The sequence below is a fragment of the Ictidomys tridecemlineatus genome, chromosome 6 (assembly GCF_052094955.1).
Source record: "Ictidomys tridecemlineatus isolate mIctTri1 chromosome 6, mIctTri1.hap1, whole genome shotgun sequence".
Classification (NCBI taxonomy): Eukaryota; Metazoa; Chordata; class Mammalia; order Rodentia; family Sciuridae; genus Ictidomys; species Ictidomys tridecemlineatus.
Window position 1 is genome coordinate 125,983,896 of NC_135482.1, and position 20,672 is coordinate 126,004,567.

General features: G+C 34.7%; 1 protein-coding gene across 3 annotated transcripts in view; it reads left to right on the plus strand.

Moving 5' to 3' along the window:
• Positions 1–20,672, plus strand: part of LOC120888413 (ankyrin repeat domain-containing protein 26-like) — a 64,423-nt gene that overhangs the window by 18,190 nt on the left and 25,561 nt on the right. For 2 of the 3 annotated variants that reach the window (XM_040281360.2, XM_040281357.2), the window contains exons 5-10: positions 1,705–1,778; positions 5,192–5,297; positions 9,595–9,665; positions 11,637–11,773; positions 16,342–16,375; positions 16,709–16,847. In XM_040281360.2, coding sequence (XP_040137294.1) covers positions 1,705–1,778; positions 5,192–5,297; positions 9,595–9,665; positions 11,637–11,773; positions 16,342–16,375; positions 16,709–16,847 — 561 coding nt within the window. The remainder of the gene's footprint in view (positions 1–1,704; positions 1,779–5,191; positions 5,298–9,594; positions 9,666–11,636; positions 11,774–16,341; positions 16,376–16,708; positions 16,848–20,672) is intronic. The other variant, XM_040281359.2, reaches the window with a different exon arrangement.

The following is a 20,672-nucleotide window of genomic DNA, read 5'->3' on the forward strand; positions in this document are numbered from 1 at the left end:
AAGTAGCCTATGTGTTCCACTCATTTTTTTCCTCTTATTTTGTATCTTTATTCCTTGTTTGCCTTTTGTTTACACAGTGACAACTGAATCCCATTCCCAGATGCTAAGCATCTGCTTAACCAGTAAGATTTACCACTGCACTTATCTTACAGGTTGAGGAGTCTCATACATCTATCAGAATGTTCCAAATAAAATACCTACATGATTTCCCTTAACATAGAATGATGTGTAAAAGTAGAACTATATGGTGAACACAATCCTTATAAACAGTTGCTGGAATTCATTCCCCATCTCAGTTGAGAACTTTGATTGGTTTCATCATGAGCAGAGTCTCATGATGAAGAGTCTCTTATACAGAAAACTTTAATAGGGTGAGTTCTGTTCAACTATCTTTATATCATTCCTCCTCATGAATCCCAATATGATAGACAAATACAGACCCCATTTAGAGATGCTATCCTATCTTGTAACTGCCTTCCATCTGCTCATTCTTTATTTCCTTCTAGCTGCTATCCTCATACTTGAACTCTCAGGTCACTATTATTTCTAGAAAAGTCATCTCCAACACCATTATCTACATTAGCACTTATTAGAAACTCACAGAATAATTATGGCATCCAACAATAAAATCTTTTTAGAGAAAAGTGACTGATTGATTGCCTTCAGTTTACAATAAAAAGTGATTTACATGCAATAAATAATGTTCAGTTTAAGTCACACATGTAGAGTAGAAAACAGATAAAGTGATAAGGAAATGTGAAGAAAAGAAACACCACTTTAAGAAAGGAATGGTAGACACACTCAAGGAAGACTTTCTAAAGCAGACAAGAATCCTAAAGAAGAAAGCAAATTTGTCATAATAGAGGACAAAATTATTTCAGAAATAAAGGACAGGGTAATAATTGATAAAGGGGTAAAAATATCAGTCAATTTGAAAACAACTGGTGATGAATAGGGCTTGTTTAAAAGTTACTATTCTCTTTTTTCCATGCGTACAGATTGTAGGATCATATTGGTTATACATCCATGTGTATACATACAGCAATCCTAGTGTCAGTTGTATTCTGCTGCCCTCATACCCTATTTGAATCAAATGTATGATATGTCAAGATCATTGTATTGTCTTGAACAACTAATAAAAAAATAAAATAAAAAATAAAAGTTACTATTCTGAGGTAGAACATAGTAAACTGTATCGATCTTTATATTTCTATGGTATTTAAAAATTTTGTTTCTGAGAACATTTCTTGAATGATGAATCTTTGAGATGCTTGTGTGTATTGATCTGATGACATCTAGTGTCTCCCCAAGAGGTTCTTTGAATTTTGGATGAGTAAAAGTACTTCCTTCAGAAGTCAGTATTTGCTGGAGATATTGAGAACTTCTGTAATCACAGTTACTTGGGAGACAATTGCATTTTCCAGCCAGCCTGGGCACTTCAGAGAGGCGGTATCTCAAAATAATACAAAAGGTTTAGGGATAAAATTCAGTGCCAGACTATTTGCCAGGTGTACATAGGCCTTGAGTTCAATTCAGGACAACCCTATCCCAAATAACAATTTAATTACAATATAAATATGAAGATAGTTTAAATGTGTATTTGGGAAAATATAATTATTATTAGAGGTATTTATGTAACTTTGATAAAATTCCCTCTTTAAAAGAAGCAGTCTAGTAGTTTACGAAAAACTATACATTTGTTAGCAGAACCACACTTAGATGTGACACCAGAAGAAGGCCAAAAAACTCTTGATGGTAAAGAGAAGAAAAAGGCAAAGGTATGTAAACCTGTGACTTTAATTTCCTTGTTTTTTATACTTTTCCTTGCTTTGATAATGAAGAGTCAGCCAAATAAAATCAGTTTTTAGAATAGCCTTAGAATCTGACACTCACATCTGAACTTAAGCATTTAACTGGTTATGAATTTACAAATACTTTAAGAAATCATAACAGAAAGGTAAACTTTGTCATTGGAATTGAGGCAGATTATTTCTAATGATTTCTTATGCTTTCTTTTGTATAACTTTTTTATATTATCAATGAAATAACATTAAATACAAAACTTGCTAACAATGAAATTTTGAACAAATATACCAGCCATAACCACTGAACACGACCATGTGAAATGCTTATTATTCCCAGTGACTCAAAGGTTTCATTGTGTCTTCAGTGTCAGTGTCAAGGTAGGGCAGAGGCTCCCTATAGACACAGCTTCCGTCATGGATATTACATTCCAGAATTGGACTTTGCTGTTAGGAAACTTATAATAACTTCCTACCTCATTTCCATGTAGGAAATTAGTAACAATTATTAAACAGTTTTCTTTGACCTCTTAGTGAATGAGAGCGTACCATGTAGTTTGGGGGCAACTCTGAAATTCTGGAGTATGTTATTGCCCTGTTTTCTCTCATGAGCTGAATTGCTACGATAAGATTTGTACATGAATTTGGATTGATTTCTCTTCCAAGTTATATGTTGAGTTTTAACTGAGGAGATTTCTCTGTGGAACCTGATCTTGGCATGGGTTATATCATCTCAGTATCAAAGACCCACTGAGAATGACCAAAGTGCTAGGTTTACCCATCAACATCTGTTTGAAAGGAGAGGATAATTATCAGCAACAATTGCAACTTAGAAAAAAAATCAACTAATAATGAAATACTTATACAAAGTGATCTCCATTCCTCAACTAACAGAAGAGAACAAATATTTTAGATTTCAATGTGCTGTTGCAATTCACATAAATGTGCCTCTGCCCAGGAATTATAATTTTAGAATCCAGTAACTAGAGGGGATTCTTGTAAGGAAATGTAGTTCTGCTTGTTTCTTCTGAGCTCAAGTCCAAATACAACAATCCTGGTGGTGAAGTATGAAGACAGATCTCCCCTCCTACCCTCAAGGGGTGCTGAAGGAAATTTTTCATTTGCAGAGATATATTCATGCTTGTAATTGCTTTTGTACCCAGGGATGTGAGTCTGGCAAAAACTGGAGCTGCCTGACAAACCCTGCGACACAGGGAGCCTGGGGACTGATCCATATTGCAATTCTCACTTCTGAAGACCTTTTAGCAAGTGTGCTCAGGATTATGCAATTCTCAAGCTCCTGTAGGGTTTCCTCCCTGTCTTTCTGAGCACGACAAAGTTAGCTTGTATTGCAGATCTGTGCATGGTTTTCTACAACAGGAATGAAGCTTTTCACCAGACCCTGTCTCAGCACTCCAGGAATCTCCTTCCACTTGAAAGCACACAAATTTTTTTTCCTTGTCACTAAACTGAAAGCACCAATTTGCAGTGAGCACTGGCCCCACTGCCCTGCACTCCATAGACTGGCCTACCAGCTTTCCAAAACTTTTAGTGCCCTTACTATTTGGCACATCCCAGTCATTCTCTCTTCTAGGGTCATACTATCAGAGTGGCCCACCAGGAAATGACTGGAAAGATGGCCACTTTGTGTTGGAGATGCAAGTGTTCTTGACCTCTGACACAGACAGGCTCAGCTAAAGAGCACTGCTAACTGGTTTTCCCTCTCTGGGCTTCATCAGAGACCCCAGGGCCATCCCTGAACCCATGACGGTGGTGGAAGTGAGGGTGATTCCTCCAGGTGCCTCTGAAATTTAGGTGTGACCATAATTGGAATATTTGCTCACCTGTGTGGACAACGATTCTTTCCAGGCAATGGTCTGTCACATAGCTTCAAAGATCACATTGAAATGAAAGTCCCTGTCTTTTTCCTTAGGTAAATTATAGGTATATTTCTTCAGCTGCTCAGAGCTCCTAGCACATCTGTACCTGAGGTTCTCTCCTAGACCAGAATGACTTGTGGATGCCTGATGACACAGTGAATTCATGTCAGAGTTGAGCCTTGGAGTCAAAATAGAAAGTTTGCAATTTCTGAACTCTCATTAAAAAATCTGGGAATAGGAGCCCTAGTAAATGAAGCCTCACAGGCAGGCACTCTGAGAAGCTGCAGGAAAGAATCCCAGTGCACACATCAGGCAGAATCCAAGTCTCTTCTTTGCCAAAACTGATTGGTTGACTGTACTGGACTTGGGTTTTGCTGAGATTGCTGGGATTCTCCCATTGAGCTCAACAGAGTGCAGCTTTCCTCACCAATTCAGCCAGGTTTTGCCTGGCGCTGCTGCAGTCCATTTGTCTTAGGAATGCCTTTGTTATTCATTGGGTCCCTTCAATTTCACTCCAGTTATCTCATAGCCACACTATATCTTGACATAGCTGCACACCACTCAGGTATCAGTCAGTAAGCTTTGTGTCTATGTGCCTCATTTCTTCCTTGGGGAACTTTTTTAAAAAAATACTTTTTTAGTTGTAGATGGTCACAATGCATTTATTTATTTATTTTTAGAGAAAGAGAGAGAAATTTTTAATATTTATTTTTTAGTTTTCAGTGGACACAACATATTTATTTATTTTTATATGGTGCTGACCATCAAACCCAGTACTTATGTGCCAGGCAAGGGCTCTACCACTGAGCCACAACCCCAGGTCCCCTTGGTGAATGTTTTGTTGTTCTTCCTTAACTGGAAATTATTCCATGCTCAACCTGATGGTTATGTACTGTTAGGTAAACCTATTTCTTAGTTCTTTGCCATTTTTCAACAGATTTTTTTTAAAAATCAGGAAATGTTTTAACAAAAGATAATTAGACTTTGTAAATTCTTACTGATTAAAAGAAGCAACATCAATACTGTACTATTTCTTTTTATTATGACATAATTTAAACTCTTTTATTAAAACCAGTTTCTTATTCATACACTAAAATATATCAGTCACTGCAATGATTTCAATATTCAATGATGAATAACAGCATGTGTATTTGTAAGAATTATTTTTTAAATCAGTTTTTATTAAATATCCTCTTTTGGTGGGAAATAAAATGTTGGGTCAGGTACACTGAAGTTAGTTTCTGTGGGAATATGCACATCACCTAGTGTGTTGTCAGTGAATATGTCTCTTTGTGCTTCCTTCTGGTTTTACAGTGTCAGTTTCCATATAAAGATAAAAGTGCAACTTAATCCGGAGAGTGTATATGAGAGTCTGGATTGAAATATTTTGATTTTCATTAGGCATTTGTCTAATTTTTACTCATTGATCTCAAAATTATAAATTCCAACATCTTATTAGATTGTGATTAGAAATCTTTATGCCACTCATATTGATATTTACTTTACCAGGGTTGTTTTGGGAGTCTTCTGAAGATGTTTCATATTCATTCATCTGAAAACTTATCTGGTGATGCAAATCAACGAGAAAAACACAAAGTTAAAGAATATGTAGAAGGTAAGAATTATATATGAAAATAATTCATGAGATGGGGTTTTTATTTTCAACCTGACCACCAGTATATTCTAATAGTTGAAGAAATGTACCATTGAAATTGTATTGAAGAAAAAACAGTGAGAAGTTAATAATAAGTTTTATAGCATCAGTTTGTCTGGGAGGTAGGGGGATTTTCAATTCTTTTGCTGTCTTTCTTACTGTTGCAAAACCATTGAATTGATTCTGATCATACAGAGCAATGTTTTGTTTACCATAACTACATATAAACCTATACACACTGCTATGTATGTATATAATTTAACATCATCATCTAAAATGTTACACTTCCTAGGACAGAAAATAGCAGAGAGTAACAGAATGGGAAAGAGAAAAAAAAACAGATTGCTTTTGAAGTGAATGCCAAAGTCGTCATTTGTTCAAATGTCCACTGAAAACTGTGATTTGTATACAGCTTACAATAGGGATGTGAACAGGAGGAGCCTGTGGCTAGCTCCAGATAGGAATTTGAGGTAGAGAACTTGGAAATAAATCAGTATAGTCCAAGAATCTCAACATTTAATGAATCATCTGCTGGGGACAATGTCCAGAATGAACATTCAGATTCAGCAGTTCTTTGATTCTACCTTTCTAATACAATCTAAGGTGATTTCAATGTTCCTGCTCCCTAGACCACATACTGGGTAGCAAAGGAATGGAACTCTCTTGAGAGAAATGTCGTTGAAGACCCTTGGATCATAGTTCAGGCTATAACTAGATCATGGGGAAACGTCAATCTTGTTTATAATCTGAGTATGTCTCTTGACAGATGGGGAGGAGGCAGAAATTAAGAAACTGAGAGGGTGAATTTCATGTGACTTCAGTATATTTGCCCCATAAACTTAGGATTCATTTAGACATAATTATGAAATTATGGAATATTTTTGCCCTAGTTTGGATCCCAGTATTTTACCTTTCCCTCCTTGACTTTCTTCACCTGTTACTAGGTCTTCTTTTTTCCCCTCTATTCTATTATTTTGTTCGAGTATGTGTTTTTTTTTTTAAATTTTTATTATTGGTTGTTCAAAACATTACATAGTTCTTGGCGTATCATATTTCACACATTTGATTCAAGTGGGTTATGAACTCCCATTTTTACCCCGTATATAGATTGCATAGTATGTGTTTATCTTGTCTATTTATTTATTTGTGCTACTAGGGATTGCTACATTCCCCACATTATTTATTTATTTTTTTTTATTTTGAGACAGGATCTCACTAGGTTGCTTATACTCTCACTAAGTTGCTCAGGCTAGTTTCAAAAGTGTCATCCTTCCACCTCCTATTCCTGAGCCACTGGGATGACAGGCATGCACTACCACACCTGGCTATGTTTGTTCCTTTGTTACATTAATGTCTTGCAAATATACATAATGTTGAGATTCACTGTATTATATCATATATGGATGTGAGAATCTTAAATCAGATTCATTCTGCTTTTCTTCTCTTATTCCATCACTTCTCCCCTACCCCAAGCCTCCTTCATGAAATCCATGAATTGTTTTTCTACTTTAATGGAATCCTACTTCCCTCACTCACACCTTTTTCCTTTCTTTTTCACTTTCCACATGTCAGAGAAAACGTTTTTTTTTCTTTTAGAGAGAATGAGAGAGGAGAGAGAGAGAGAGAGAGAGAGAGAGAGAATTTTTAATATTTATTTTTCAGTTCTCGGCGGACACAACATCTTTGTTGGTATGTGGTGCTGAGGATCGAACCCGGGCCACATGCATGCCAGGCGAGCACGCTACCGCTTGAGCCACATCCCCAGCCCCCAGAGAAAACTTTTGACCTTTGATTTTTCAAACCTATTTTATTTCACTTATCATGATAGTCTCCACTTCCACCCACTTACCAGCAAATGCCATAATTTTAGTCTTTTTTATAGCTTACTAATACTCTGTTATGTTTAGTTAGCACATTTTTTTTAGGAATAACCCAATCAATTAATGGGAAAAAGACCTAAACAGATATTTCTCAAATGAAAGCATATAAGTGGCCAACAATATATGAAAATATGCTCAACATCTCTAGCAATCAGGGAGACGCAAGTCAAAATTACACTGGAATTTCATCTCACTTCTGTCAAAATGGAAATTATCAAGCACACAAATAATAATAAGCTTTGGAAAGGATATGGGGTGGAAAGGTACACTCAAATATTGTTGTTGGAATTGCAAATTAGTGCAGCCTCTCATAAAACTATGAGGATTTCTCAAAAACACTATGAATGGCATATGATCCAACTTTCCTACTCCTTGGAATATATCCAAAAGATCTAAAATCAGCATGATTTATAATAGCCAAGCTATGGGGAATAAACCAAGGTAAGCTTCAAGAGATGAATGTGAACAGAAATGTGATATATATACACAACTGGGGAGCACTGTACTGGCTTCCTGTGTTCACAAACCCTCATTCACCAGGACCCCAAGACTGCTCGACTAAACCACGAGTCCCTCCCTCTTTGGTGATGAGCTGACTCCATGAGTCACCACCACAAAAAGGCTTCTAGGCCTGGCCACTCAGGGCCAGGGGATCCCAACACAAATGTAGCCTGCTCCCTGGGCTTGTGTGGTATGCACACAACAAAATGTCACCACAATAAGGAGACCCTGGGCCACATCAAAGGGCATTTTATTCTCAGCTCTATTAATAGTCATGATCAGAGTCTCATTTTCCACAGACTTTGATTTGTACTTTTATTAATTTAGTGAAACATAATCTTCCCTGGGGACCAAATATGTAGGATCCTATGTAATCCTGAGAATGTTCTCTCCATTTAGGCCCCTGTCATCTTTATTTTGCTCTAATGTCTTATACTTATTCATCTCCCTCCATTTATGCCCACAACATTAGAGTTATTTTGTTCTGATGCATGTTTACCTGTGAACCACTCTTGAGAATATTTATGTCTTAGCACCTTAAACTTCCCTAGAAAATGTTGATAGAATGAGTTCTTTTCAACTATTTTTATCCTTTTCTTCATTTTTCCCTGTCCTCTGCCATTCCTCCTCACCATCCCAATATTTTAAACAAACACACACCCTACTCTTCTAATTGCTTTCATGCTCTCATCCTTTATTTCTCTCTGGATAGTGCTCATATTTTAACTCTCAGCTTAGGACTACTTCAAGCAAAATCATCCCCCACACTATTTATATACATTAGCACTTACCAGGGACTCAAAGTATAATTATGAGGTTGAAGAAACAAAGACTGGGTACACAAACGTGACTGAAAAGATTTTCTCCTGTTCACAAGTGAATGAAATTTACATGTAGAGAAATTAATTTACAGTTTAAGCCATAAAGGTATAGAAAAATGCTGAAGTTTGCCCTTAGGAAAGAAGCTCCTTTTTATTGAGAGAACAACAGCCCACAACAAGGAACAATTCATAGAATACCACATCTGTAGAGTAGAAAAGAAGTTTGTCAGCAGTGTGGACAAACAAAAGGGGAAGAGTGTTCATTGTAAAGGAGTAAAAAGTACGAGGCACTTTGGAAATCATTAAAAATGCATAGGACTTTGTTAAAACTTACTATTAGGAAGTAGAGAATAATGTAGAGTGTGGATTTTTATGTTTCTATGGCAATGAAAAGTTTGTTTCTGAGGATTTGTCATTTTATGTTCACTGGGTAAATTTGTAGATGAATTATTGGGGTATTTGTTTGCACTGAAGCTAACATCAGTTGTCTCCAAGTGGTTAGTTGAAGTTTGGGGTCAGTAGAAATATCTTCTAAAAAAGTCAAGTCTCACTGACTCAGCAGAGGACATCTTTATAGGCCCAAGTGCTCAGGGCCAGGTGGATGGCTTGTTTCAAGTTATTCTGGGCACCTCAATGAGACCCCATCTCAGAAGAAAATCAAACGTACTAAAGCAGATGAATTTCAGCAGTTGAGAGTATGCTAAGAATGTAGTGGAATGAATGTGACAAAGTTTTCCTGTATATATTTGTGAAAACACCACGGTGAATCTCCATTGTGTACGTCCACAAAAATGGCATCACAATTAGAATATTATATAGCCCATATGATTATATAATAATACCAAAATAAATTCACCTGTCAAAAATAAACATGCACAAGGCATTGGTTTTAGTGCAAAGTAACATATTATAAATAATAACTTTGCAGGTAACGTTTAAATTCAATTTCTAATTGATAAAATAAATGTTATTATTAGTAAAAAGTATTTTCATTTTACTCTGATTGTTCTTATAACTGTTTAAGTAGTGTAAATAGACATATACATTTGTTGGCAGAACGATCTTTAAAAGTGAAAACAGAAGAAAAGAAAAACGTGTTTGATGACCCTGAAAATAACCAGCCACAGGTATGAAATCATGTAAATTTCAAACCCATTTTTTCATGCTACTTTCTTTGCTTCAACAATTTAGATTAATCCAAATGAAATTGTCTTTCAGAATAGTCTTTTAGTATCCTAAGATGAATGAAAACTATAGAATATTGAAGAAAAAAATTGATTCTTAAGGTAGCCAGAGTGTCAAAAATTCAATAAAATTCAATGCAATCCCCATCAAAACACCAATCATGTTTTTCACAGAACTAGAAAAAAATAGTTCTAAAATTCATTTGGAAGAAAAGAGGGCTCAAAATGGCCAAAGCAATTCCAAGTTAAAAAAGCAATGCTGGAGGCATCATAATACCTGACTTCAAATTATATTACAGAGCTCTAGTTAACAAAAAATGATGGTAATGGCATAACAAAGACACATACATGAATGGTACAGAGGAGAAGACAGAGAGAAACCCACACCCATGCAGGCATCTGATCCTTGACACAGGTGCCAAAACATAATAGAGGAAACATAGCCTTTTTATCAAAAGGTGCTGGGAAAACTGTTTTTCCAAGTGTCCTAGCCTCTCCCCCAGATCAACTCAATAGTGGATCAAAGACCTAGAAATTAGAACAAAACCTACGTAATTTCTGAAAGAAAACATCAGGTCAACACTCCAACATTTAAGCACAGGCAACCACTTTCTCACTAGGACCCCTAAAGCTCATAAAATGATGCCAAGAATTATTCAAAGGGATGGCCTCAAAAAGATTCTGCACAGCAAAGAAAACAATGAGGAATGTGAAAGAAAACCTACAGAATGGGAGAAAATCTTTGCTAGCTACTCTTCTGACAGAGGATTAATACCTAGATACCACAAAATAGAAGAGCCCAATTAATAAATGGCCAATGAATTAAACAGACACTTCTCAGAATGGCAGCTGTCAATAATACAAATAATAATAAATGCTGGATAGGATGTGAAGAAAAAGGAACACTTTATTTTTTTGGGGGGGATTGTAAATTACCACATCTTTATAAAATCAGTAGGTAAGCTTCTCAAAAGAATAGGAATAGAATCACCACATAACAAAAGCTATACCATTAAATCATACTGTACTGATGAGCACAAATCACAATTGTCACACTGTGGAAACAGCATAGCTATCTGCCACACACACATACTACAAAATTTATTATGGAGGCTCTTCAAAAGACTGGGCCTGGAGCCTCCATGTGACACACCTCTACAACTTGTCAGTATTTTTCCTAAAGAGTTAAAATCACCATACTACTGTGATATGAGCATGCTATGTTTAACTCAACACAATTCATAATAATCTATGGAACCAGCCTGGGTTTCTATTAGTGGATGAGCGGGTGAAGAGAATGTGGTGCACCTACATAATGGCATTTTATTCAGCCATAAAGCAAATAAAATTATGTCATTTGCAGGAAAATTGATAAAATAGTTACCATGGTATTAAGTGAAATAAGTCACGCTCAGAAGATCAAGGGACATATTTTTGCTCTCATGTGAAAGCTAGAGAGAAAAAAGGAAAAAAAAAGTGAAGGGAAAACCTCATAGAAATTAAAGATTCTTAGATTAGAGGAAAGTAGGGAGTTGAATGAGGGAGGGGAGAAGTGCTAAGGAGCAATACTGGTCTATATTTGGCACATGTATGATTGGGTAACAAATCCCATCATTATAGACAACTATAGTAAACCAATAAATATTGGGGGGAAAAAATCAAAGTGGAAGAGACTTCCAATTTCCCATGAATACATTAGTTTTACCTCCACGTAGATAATGGGGTTAATTGCCAATATATCCTACTATATAAAAATTCAATGATGTTATATAAAATTAAAAACCAAAAAGACTATTATGAACTAATGTCATGACAATCAAACTAAGTCGATTGATGAAATCAGTGATGCGAACAAAATAATTTTTCTTACTGAAAAGTAACTATTATCCTTGGCATTGAACTTTTTCATTAAAGGTGGAAATAACAAGGAAGAAATATAAAATTAGTCAGATGGAAGTGTCACAAATCCTGCAGCCTAGTGAGGAGGACACTGATGACAATGGTGATGAATTCATTGAACAAAAAAAGAACAGAAATGCTGATCACCAAAGGTATTTCCTTAAAAAAAATGAAGAAAGTGATGGGAAGGCAAAGGCAATACTCCCAGTAGTAAATAAATCATGAGATGCCATTTTTCTCATATATATTAACACGTTTATTTTAAAAGGATACTAAGTTTGTCAATTAAGAGGATAAATACATTTTCATGTCCTGTTGATAAATGAAATTTGTCAGTACTTTTGTAAGGGTGATTTAGTAACATATCAAAATTTCAAATATTATTCCATAAATCTGCAGCTTCACTTGTATTACTTATCTTTGTGGAACAGGAAAACATGATTACAAATGTGTACATAAACACATTTTTTAAAGACATGTATTTTATATTATACAAAATGTACAAAGATGAATAAAGCTGATATATGCAATATGCCCATTGAAGACATGCAATGCATATGCTGAGAACATTTAATATAGTATATATTAAATGTGTATATTAAGGACATTCAGTGTGGCATTGTCATATCAAATAGGAGTTAGTTTAAATTGTCTTCAATAAGGAAAGAATTAAATTGTCATATCTATAAAATAATGAACCACAAAAGCACTTAAAATGAAATTAGCTCTCTAGTGTACTGTTTATTTTACAAGTAAAGTAAATTTAAGGCAGTTATTTCAATGAAACTTCTTAATCACAATTTTGTTTTTATACTCATTTTGAGTTACAAAAGGAAGCTGCCTGCTGCACTGGCACTCTGCCTTGTTATAGTAGTGCTACTCACCAGTAGATCCAGGGTACCTGTTCCCAATGCCCAAGTGCTCAAATAAGGACTCGTCAGATTAATCTGAATATTGTGAATGCACTGCACATGGGGGTCAATGTTTCATCAATACTTCATTAATTTGAATAAAATCTATTAAAACTTCCATCAAATTTTCAATATACTGAAGTAGGAGTTGGCAAACTTTTTCTGCAAAGAGTCAGTAAATATTTTAGTCTTTGTGGACCAGAGTGTCTTTGCAATTGTAGTCTGAAACACCTTATAGTCAATACTGGATGGGTATGGAGTGCATTTCACTAAAAATTTGTTTAAGAGGATGGAAATATACCTATGGGTAGAATTTGTTCAGCATGCCCTTGACTCTGGGTTCTATTCCCAGCAACACAAAAATGAAAACAAAACTTTCTTTAGAAAATATGAAAAATGATGGAATTGGCCCACAGGCACTAATCTGTGGATTTTTGTGCTAAATTCAATATTAGCTAATGAAGTGAAATCTTCTTTGTAAAGGTCAATTGCATCTATGCCATTATCTTTTTTAAAGGTAATGTATGGGAGCATACATCACACCATATTTTTCAACAGTGACTTAACATACAACTTAAAATGATTGAGTTTATACATTAGATTTTGTTTGGCATTGCTATGTTTTATTACTGTTATATAATTCAATTTTTTAATATAAATAATAACTTTGTACTTGCATACTGTAAAATCTTAGAAATAGGAGATTTGCTTTAAGCACGAATTAGTGCCTTTGAAATATATTTTGTCTATATTTGTTCTATATTTTTTCCTTCTGTGTCTATATGAGCAAATGGTAATCAGTTTATATAATATGTATCTCAGTTATTTTAAGGGTTATTTTACTTTAGTTTATAATTTTATGAACTAACAATAACTTCATTTAGTGTGTTTTGGTGGTACATATGTAATTGAAAAAAATTAAAGCATCACAAACCTACTCTGAAATCATTATGTAAGGATTGAAAATATGCAGTTAAATTAAAACACACACACACCCACACACACAAACACACATACACACATTAGTTCATGGCCAACTGTGCCACTTAGCTAGGGGGCTATAGAAGTATCTGTACTCACTGAGCTACATTCCTTTTCCCTTTGTTTATTTTTTTCTATATTATTTGTTCTCTGTATTTCCAGGAATAGAGCCCAGGACTTTGAGCATACTAGGCAAGGCTTCTACCATTGTGCTACATCCCAAGCCCTCCATTCATGTTTGAACTCCAGTATTTTCCTTCCAGCCTTTCCTCCAAAATTGTTTTTGCCAATTTTCCCTCCAATTTTCACTTGCATACATCTAGAAACAATTTCTTCCATACAACCTTACTTACTTACCTATTAGCAGTATTGGACTCCATGGAAACCTCCTCTAGCACACTTTTCCCCCTGACTTTCAGGATATCACTCATTCCCCTGGGTTTCCTCCCACCTTTTGTGACCCTCCAGCCTCGTCTATTTTATTGTTTCTCTAAATAGTCAGCAAATGGGTCTCCTTGTCTCTTTTTAAATTCACTTTCCATTGATTCTTATCACAGTGGACCAGTTAGACCAAATTAGATTGTCATTTCTCTGCTTGCAGCATTCTAGCGGCCCCCCATTTCACTCGGAGTCCATGTAAAAACTCTTCCTAATATGTACCAGATATGCCATTCTTCTCACCACACCAAGCCCACTGCCACCCAAAAGCTCCACATCCTCTGCAGTGGCTTTGGTTGGGACAGATGGGATTCAGCCAGGCTGGGTGCCACCACCATAAGGTCATCCAGGCGCGGGGAGAGGCGGGTACTTGGTCCTGGGTGAGCCAGCGGGCAGTCCCAATACTGCTACTAGGGTAAGTGTCCAGGTGTCTGCCAGGCAGAGACCTGGGCTTGTCCCAAGGGCCCCCAGCTCATCCTCTGCTTGGGGCCTACGGGGCCCAGAGGGCTTGGGTGAGTGGGCTGGGTTCCATTTCTCATCATGATCTCTGCCAGAACTCAATACTTTTGTATAAAGAAGACTGAATATTGTAGGACAGAGGAAGGGAATGCTCAGTAATATCATTGCTGCTGACAGATTCACAAAGATGAAAACAAGTGACTTTAACACGGAATAGTTTCAATACATTGTCACCATGAAAGCCTAACTTCAAATGATCATTGAAGGAAACTCCTTAGAGAATTTTTCTAGGGAAATGCAATAGAAAAGTGAACAAAGACTAAAGAAGAAGTCAAATTAAAGAGTTAAAAGTTTATATATATATAAGTTTTAGTGTATTTCATATGTCCTTGGAAATGATCCATTAGAGGACACACTCAGTTAACTGAGTTTGCATATCCAATATTAGAAAGCTTCATAGGGTTCCATTGAAGATTTATAATAAATTGTCTTACAACTGCTTATGAATTATCTCTACAATTCAGTTATAGAATTATAAATTCTAATGGTCCTTAGAATTTGTATTTACTTGTACATTTTCTGTAGTAAGGGTGGTTGTTCATTGTGTTTTGGTTCAGATATTGGATACACTAATGTAATTGAACATGCAAATCATTACCCAAAATTTCAACTATTATAGATAGATTTTTAAAAAATTATATAGAAGAAAACACTCAAATACACAGGTCATACGCAAGAGAGTGTAATCATGCCTTCTGCCTTGACAGTATCATCAGGCATTGCTATGATTTTGTATAGTACTCTAAAATATCATGGGTATCAAAATAGTACTTAGAATCTGTGTGCTGTGTTTATGTACAATACAAAAGTAAAATATTGACCAAAGAGTTCAGATTATTCCTTTTGGATTATGAAGTTTTAAAGTATCAGAACCTTGTTTCCCTGTTCCAACAACACAATTGAATATGCATTATGTGCATATTCAATTGCACATTGGTTGTGCAATTGGTTGAATGCTTGAGTAAATCATTGAATAGATGAATGATGCATGATGATTAATTTGTTGAGGAAAAAATAAGCCTCTAATTTTTTGAAACTAGATTTCCAAAATTGCCAATGTATGTAGTCATTTTATTTTTTAAATAATCACAAGATGCAGAAATTATTATTTACAATTATATCCAGGTACAGAGTAATAATATAGATTGGTCCTTTATTTTCTTTCTTTCAAACACTTAATGAGAAATGTTGCTTTCATATAAATATGTGAAACTATGTTATGGACACTGAAAATCTAGGTTTAAATTCATAGTTTGCCAATAAGCAGATGCATGAATTTTGGCAAGTTATTTGGCCTTTCTTTGACTAGTTTCTTTTTTTTATAAAATACCTAATGTTACCTACCTCAGAGAATTGTTGGAAGAATGTAAATTATACCAAATTTAGCATATATTCTTTGCTTAGACTTGTGTACAGTCATTTCATTGTAGGTCCTGAAACAAGAACCCTATAATTTTTGCAACAAGGTTTCCCTCCCACAAGTATTTAAGTTTGCTTTTACAAATGGGTTTAGTAACTTGTATGAGTTTTATTTTTTGAAAATGAGTTTTATTTTTGACAATAACACTATCACATTTCTATCAAATAATGCAAGTGCCATTATTCATTTTGCTTTTACTGTCAGAAGGGGTGATCTAAACTTAAGTTTTGGTTTTGAGACAATTAGTAGTAGTGTTCTTCATCTCTTAATGCTATTCTTTTTGTTTACACTTGAATCTCGATTGTGGAACATGATCATAAAATGTATGGGTACAAGAAATAAATTAAAAATATAGAGAATTTATATATGAAAGATAATAGGCTTATTGCATTTTATATACTTTGAATTTTTCTGAAAGAATATTATATGTTTCTTTCATTTTCTCTTTTAGGCACACAGAGAAAACACCTAATGAAAAGAGCAAGGTATTGTTACAAATAATACAAGATAATATTTTATTGTTAAAGTGCATTATGAAAGTCAAGGTGACACAATACAAAAATATAAATTAAAAATATATTGTAAAAGGTAAAGTGAAAAATAGAAAATTTTTTGTTATGTACAGACTTTAACTTTGAAAATGAGTAAGAAAATATAACCATTGATAAAGGTTTCCTTTTGACAGAAATCAGTTCTTTGAAAAACTACCTGTGCTTTTGCACAGGTATATATACACTGGTGGATAATTGTCTCTGTATGTATTGAGTATATGTTATATGTATTTGGGTACATTTTGATATTGGATTGTTGTTTTATAGGTCAAAAAAGAAATAAACGCTATGAAAGACCTTGATGAATCACAGCCAACTGTCATAGCCTCAACAGCTTTTCAAGGGACTTGCCCTAATTATTATGATATTTGTGCATACGTTAAAAAACCAAGCAGGTCATTTGAAGGTAGGACCTTTGCATAATGAGGTATACTATAGTAATAGATGTACACATTACTTAGTATTGAACCATAGAACACTGATGTGTTACAGTATTGTTCATTTCAGAAAGGTGCTTTGCATTGAAATATAATGAGAAGTGTGATACACTCTCAAGTACACCCCTGGATCATCCCCACTGCACTTTTCTTTGTGAATGGCACCCCACTCCTTTTTTGGCTCTGTTGTTCCCTTGGGCCTGAAGGATGATCATATCAGCTTGCCATTATCTCTATATGAATTCTGTAGTAACCTTAGACCTCCTTTCCCTGCTACCCACCTCCTCCAACTGTGTATTTTTTTCTGCAACCAAATCATATACTTCAAAATAATTCAGTTCTGATATAGCTTACCCCTTCCTTAAAACCCAAGTATTACTTCTCTTTGCTATAAGATTAAAGACCTCAAACATCTAGCTTTCTCCTGTGTCTGTCTGTATCCCAGTCACTAAGGTGTTTCTTACAACAGAGTTTTTTGTTTTCAAAAGATTTAATGAGGCATTATTGACATAAGGTAAACTGCACATATAAAAAATGTGCAACTTGACAAGTTTTGACTTATGTATTAAACACATGTCATGAATCACCATAATCAAGATAGTTAAGAAATCCTGTAAAAGTCTTCTCATGTTCCTTTATATGCCCTTAATAAGATACTGCCAAATTATTTTTTCAATGTATTTGTAGCATTTTCCATGCTCTTCAAATGGATTAGTTGGGTGGTAATCAATAGTCAAGTAGGGTGTGCTTTGAGGAGGTAGGTCACTTGAGGACTACCTGTTGAGTGGCGCTGTCACTGCTTCCTGGTGGGTGGCCATGTTCTGAACTGCTTTCCTTTACCAAGTCTTTCTGCCATGATGTTCTGCCTCACCTTAGGCCCAGACCTGTGGAGTCAGCTTTGTATGGACTTCTGAAACCCTGAGCCCCAAATACATTTTCCCTTCTCTACATTGTTCAGGTCAGATCTTTGTGTCACAGTGAGAAAAGCTAAATAAAACAATTCCTAGGCATTTTAATTTTTTTAGTTTTTAAATTTTTTTAAGTTTTTAAATTTTTCTTAATTTTAATGGGATAGATTTCCTCATTTTTTTATTAGCAGAATTATGTTTGGTATACTGGAAAGATGTTGATTAATGAATGTTGATCTTGTTACCAGCTGCTCTGCTGAATTCCTTATCAGCTCTAGAAATCCTCTGGTGGAGTTTCTTTGAGGTTTTCTAGATATAGGATAATGTCAATATTAAAAAGAAAATTTGCATTCTTCTTTTACTATTAATAGCCCTATAATGTCCTTATCTTGCAGGATTGTTCTGCTTTGAATTTCAAAAAGTACATTGAATAGGATTGATAAAATTGGACATCTTTTCTTTGCTCCTGATTTTAGAGAAAATGCTTTCCATTTTTATGCAGTGTAATTGACTTTGTTTTTGTATAGCCTTCATAATATTGTAGTAAGTTTCTTCCTTGCCTAGTTTCTCTATCATTTTTAATATGAGTGGGTGCTAAATTTATATATCAAAGCCTTTTCTGCATCTGTTTAGATGATCATATGATTCTTTTCTTTATTCTATTTATATGGTGAATTACATTTATTGATTTTCCTATGTTGAAGCAACCTTGCATTCTTGGGATGGAAGCAACCTTTTTCATGGTATGTTAACTTCTTGATGTTTTTTTAATGCCATTTGCTAATATTTCATTAGGGATTTTTACATGTATATTCATTAGGGATATTTTCCTTTAGTTTTCTTTCCTGAATATGTCAGGAATATACTGGCTCCGTAGAGTGTATTTGGGAGTATTCCCTTTCTTTAAGTTTTGTAGAAGAGTTTGACAAAGATTGGTGTTAGTTCTTCACTAAAGGTCTGTTAGAACTCAGCCGGGATTCCCATCTGGTCCTGGATTTTTCTTTGTTGGAAGGCTATTCATTGCTGTTTCGATTTCATTACTTTATATTGATATGTTTGGGGTTCTGATGTCTTCCTGGTGTAATTTTGGAAGCTCATATATGTCTAGAAATATGCCAAGGTTTCTAGATCTTCCAATTTATTACAGTAGAAACTTGAAAAAATAGTTCCTAATAATCCTCTGGATTTCAGAAATATTGCTAATGGTATCTCATTTTTCATCCACAATTTTATTGATTTCTGTCATTTTTTGTTAGTTTGGCTAAGGGTTTATTGACCTTATTTATCTTTTGAAAAAGCTGACTATATCTCATTGATCCTATGTCTTTTACATTCTCAATTAATTTTAGCTCTTATCTTGGTTATTTCCTATATGCTTTTTATTAGGGAATTAGTTTGTTCTTCCTTTTCTAAGACCTTGAAAGTTGGAACACTCGATTCTTTATTTGAAAACTTTCTATTTCATTAGTGAAGGCACTCAGTACTTATGAATTTTCTTCTCAAAACTGACCCAGAGATTTTGATATGTTGTATTTCTGTTCTGATTTGTTTCTAAATATTTATCTGTTTATCCTCTCATTTCTTCTATAATCCACTCCTCTTTTAAAAGAGTATTGTTTGATTTTGTTCAGTTTATGTGATTTCTTATTTTTCTTGCTATTGATTTCTAGTTTCATTTCATTATGATCTGATAGAATGCATAGAATTATATAAGGTTTATTTTATATTTGCAATGACTTTCATTGTGACCTAGAATATGTTTTATTTTGAAAAAGGTTCCATGCATGGCTGGGAAGATAGTGAGTTCAGCTATTTTGTGGTTAAATATGAGTAGTTATTAAATTCATTTGAATTAGAGTATTATTTAGGTCTCAATGTCTATTTTTGCCCTTGTATTTGCTGTCTATTGGTGACAAAGATGTTTTTGAAATTTCCTAGTGTTATTATTTTGGTGTCTATCTGATATTTCGCATCAAGAAACATTGTTTACTTATTTATTTATTTATTCATTTAGGCATATATGACAGCAGAATGTATTTCAATTCATTGTACACAATTGCAGCACGACTTTTCATTTCTCTTTTGTTATACGTGATGTAGCATTGCTCCATATGTGCAGTCATACATGTACCTTGGGTGATGATGTCCATCTCATTCCATCATCTTTCCTGCCACCATACCCTTTTACCTTCACTCTCTAACATTTGCCCAAAGTTCCTCCATTTTTCACACATGCCCCCGACCCCCCATTAAGGATCAGCATTAACTTATCAGAGAGAACATTCAGCATTGTTTTTTTAGGATTGACTTACTTTGCTTAGCATGATATTCTCCAACTTCATCCATTTACCTGCAAATGCCATAAATTTATTCTCTTTTAATGCTGAGTAATATTCCATTGTGTATGTACACAACAATTTATTTATACATTCATCTATTGAAGGACATTGAAGTTGGTACTATAGTTGGGCCATTGTAAATTGAGTTGCTATAAATACAGATGTGGCTGCTTTACTATAGTATGCTGATTTAAAGAAGCATTGTTTAAATGTAATTAGGTTCACTATCATTTGGGGCATACATACTTTCTATTTTTATATTTTTTTGTTGATTTGAAATTTTACTAGTATGTAGTGACATTCCTTGTCTCTTGTGATTTTTGCTTCAAATCTGCTTTGTCAAATGAGAATAGCTACTTCTGCTTCCCTTTGGAATTTAAGAATGGAAAAATTTTCCAGGAGTTTACATTCAGTCTATGGCTATCTGTCATGGTTTGGGGATGAGGTGTCCCCAACAGGCTCCTGTGTGATACAGAGCAAGAAGGTTCAGAGGAGAAGTGATTTGACTTGTAAGTGTCTTAACAAAATCCATGATTTAATCCCCTGT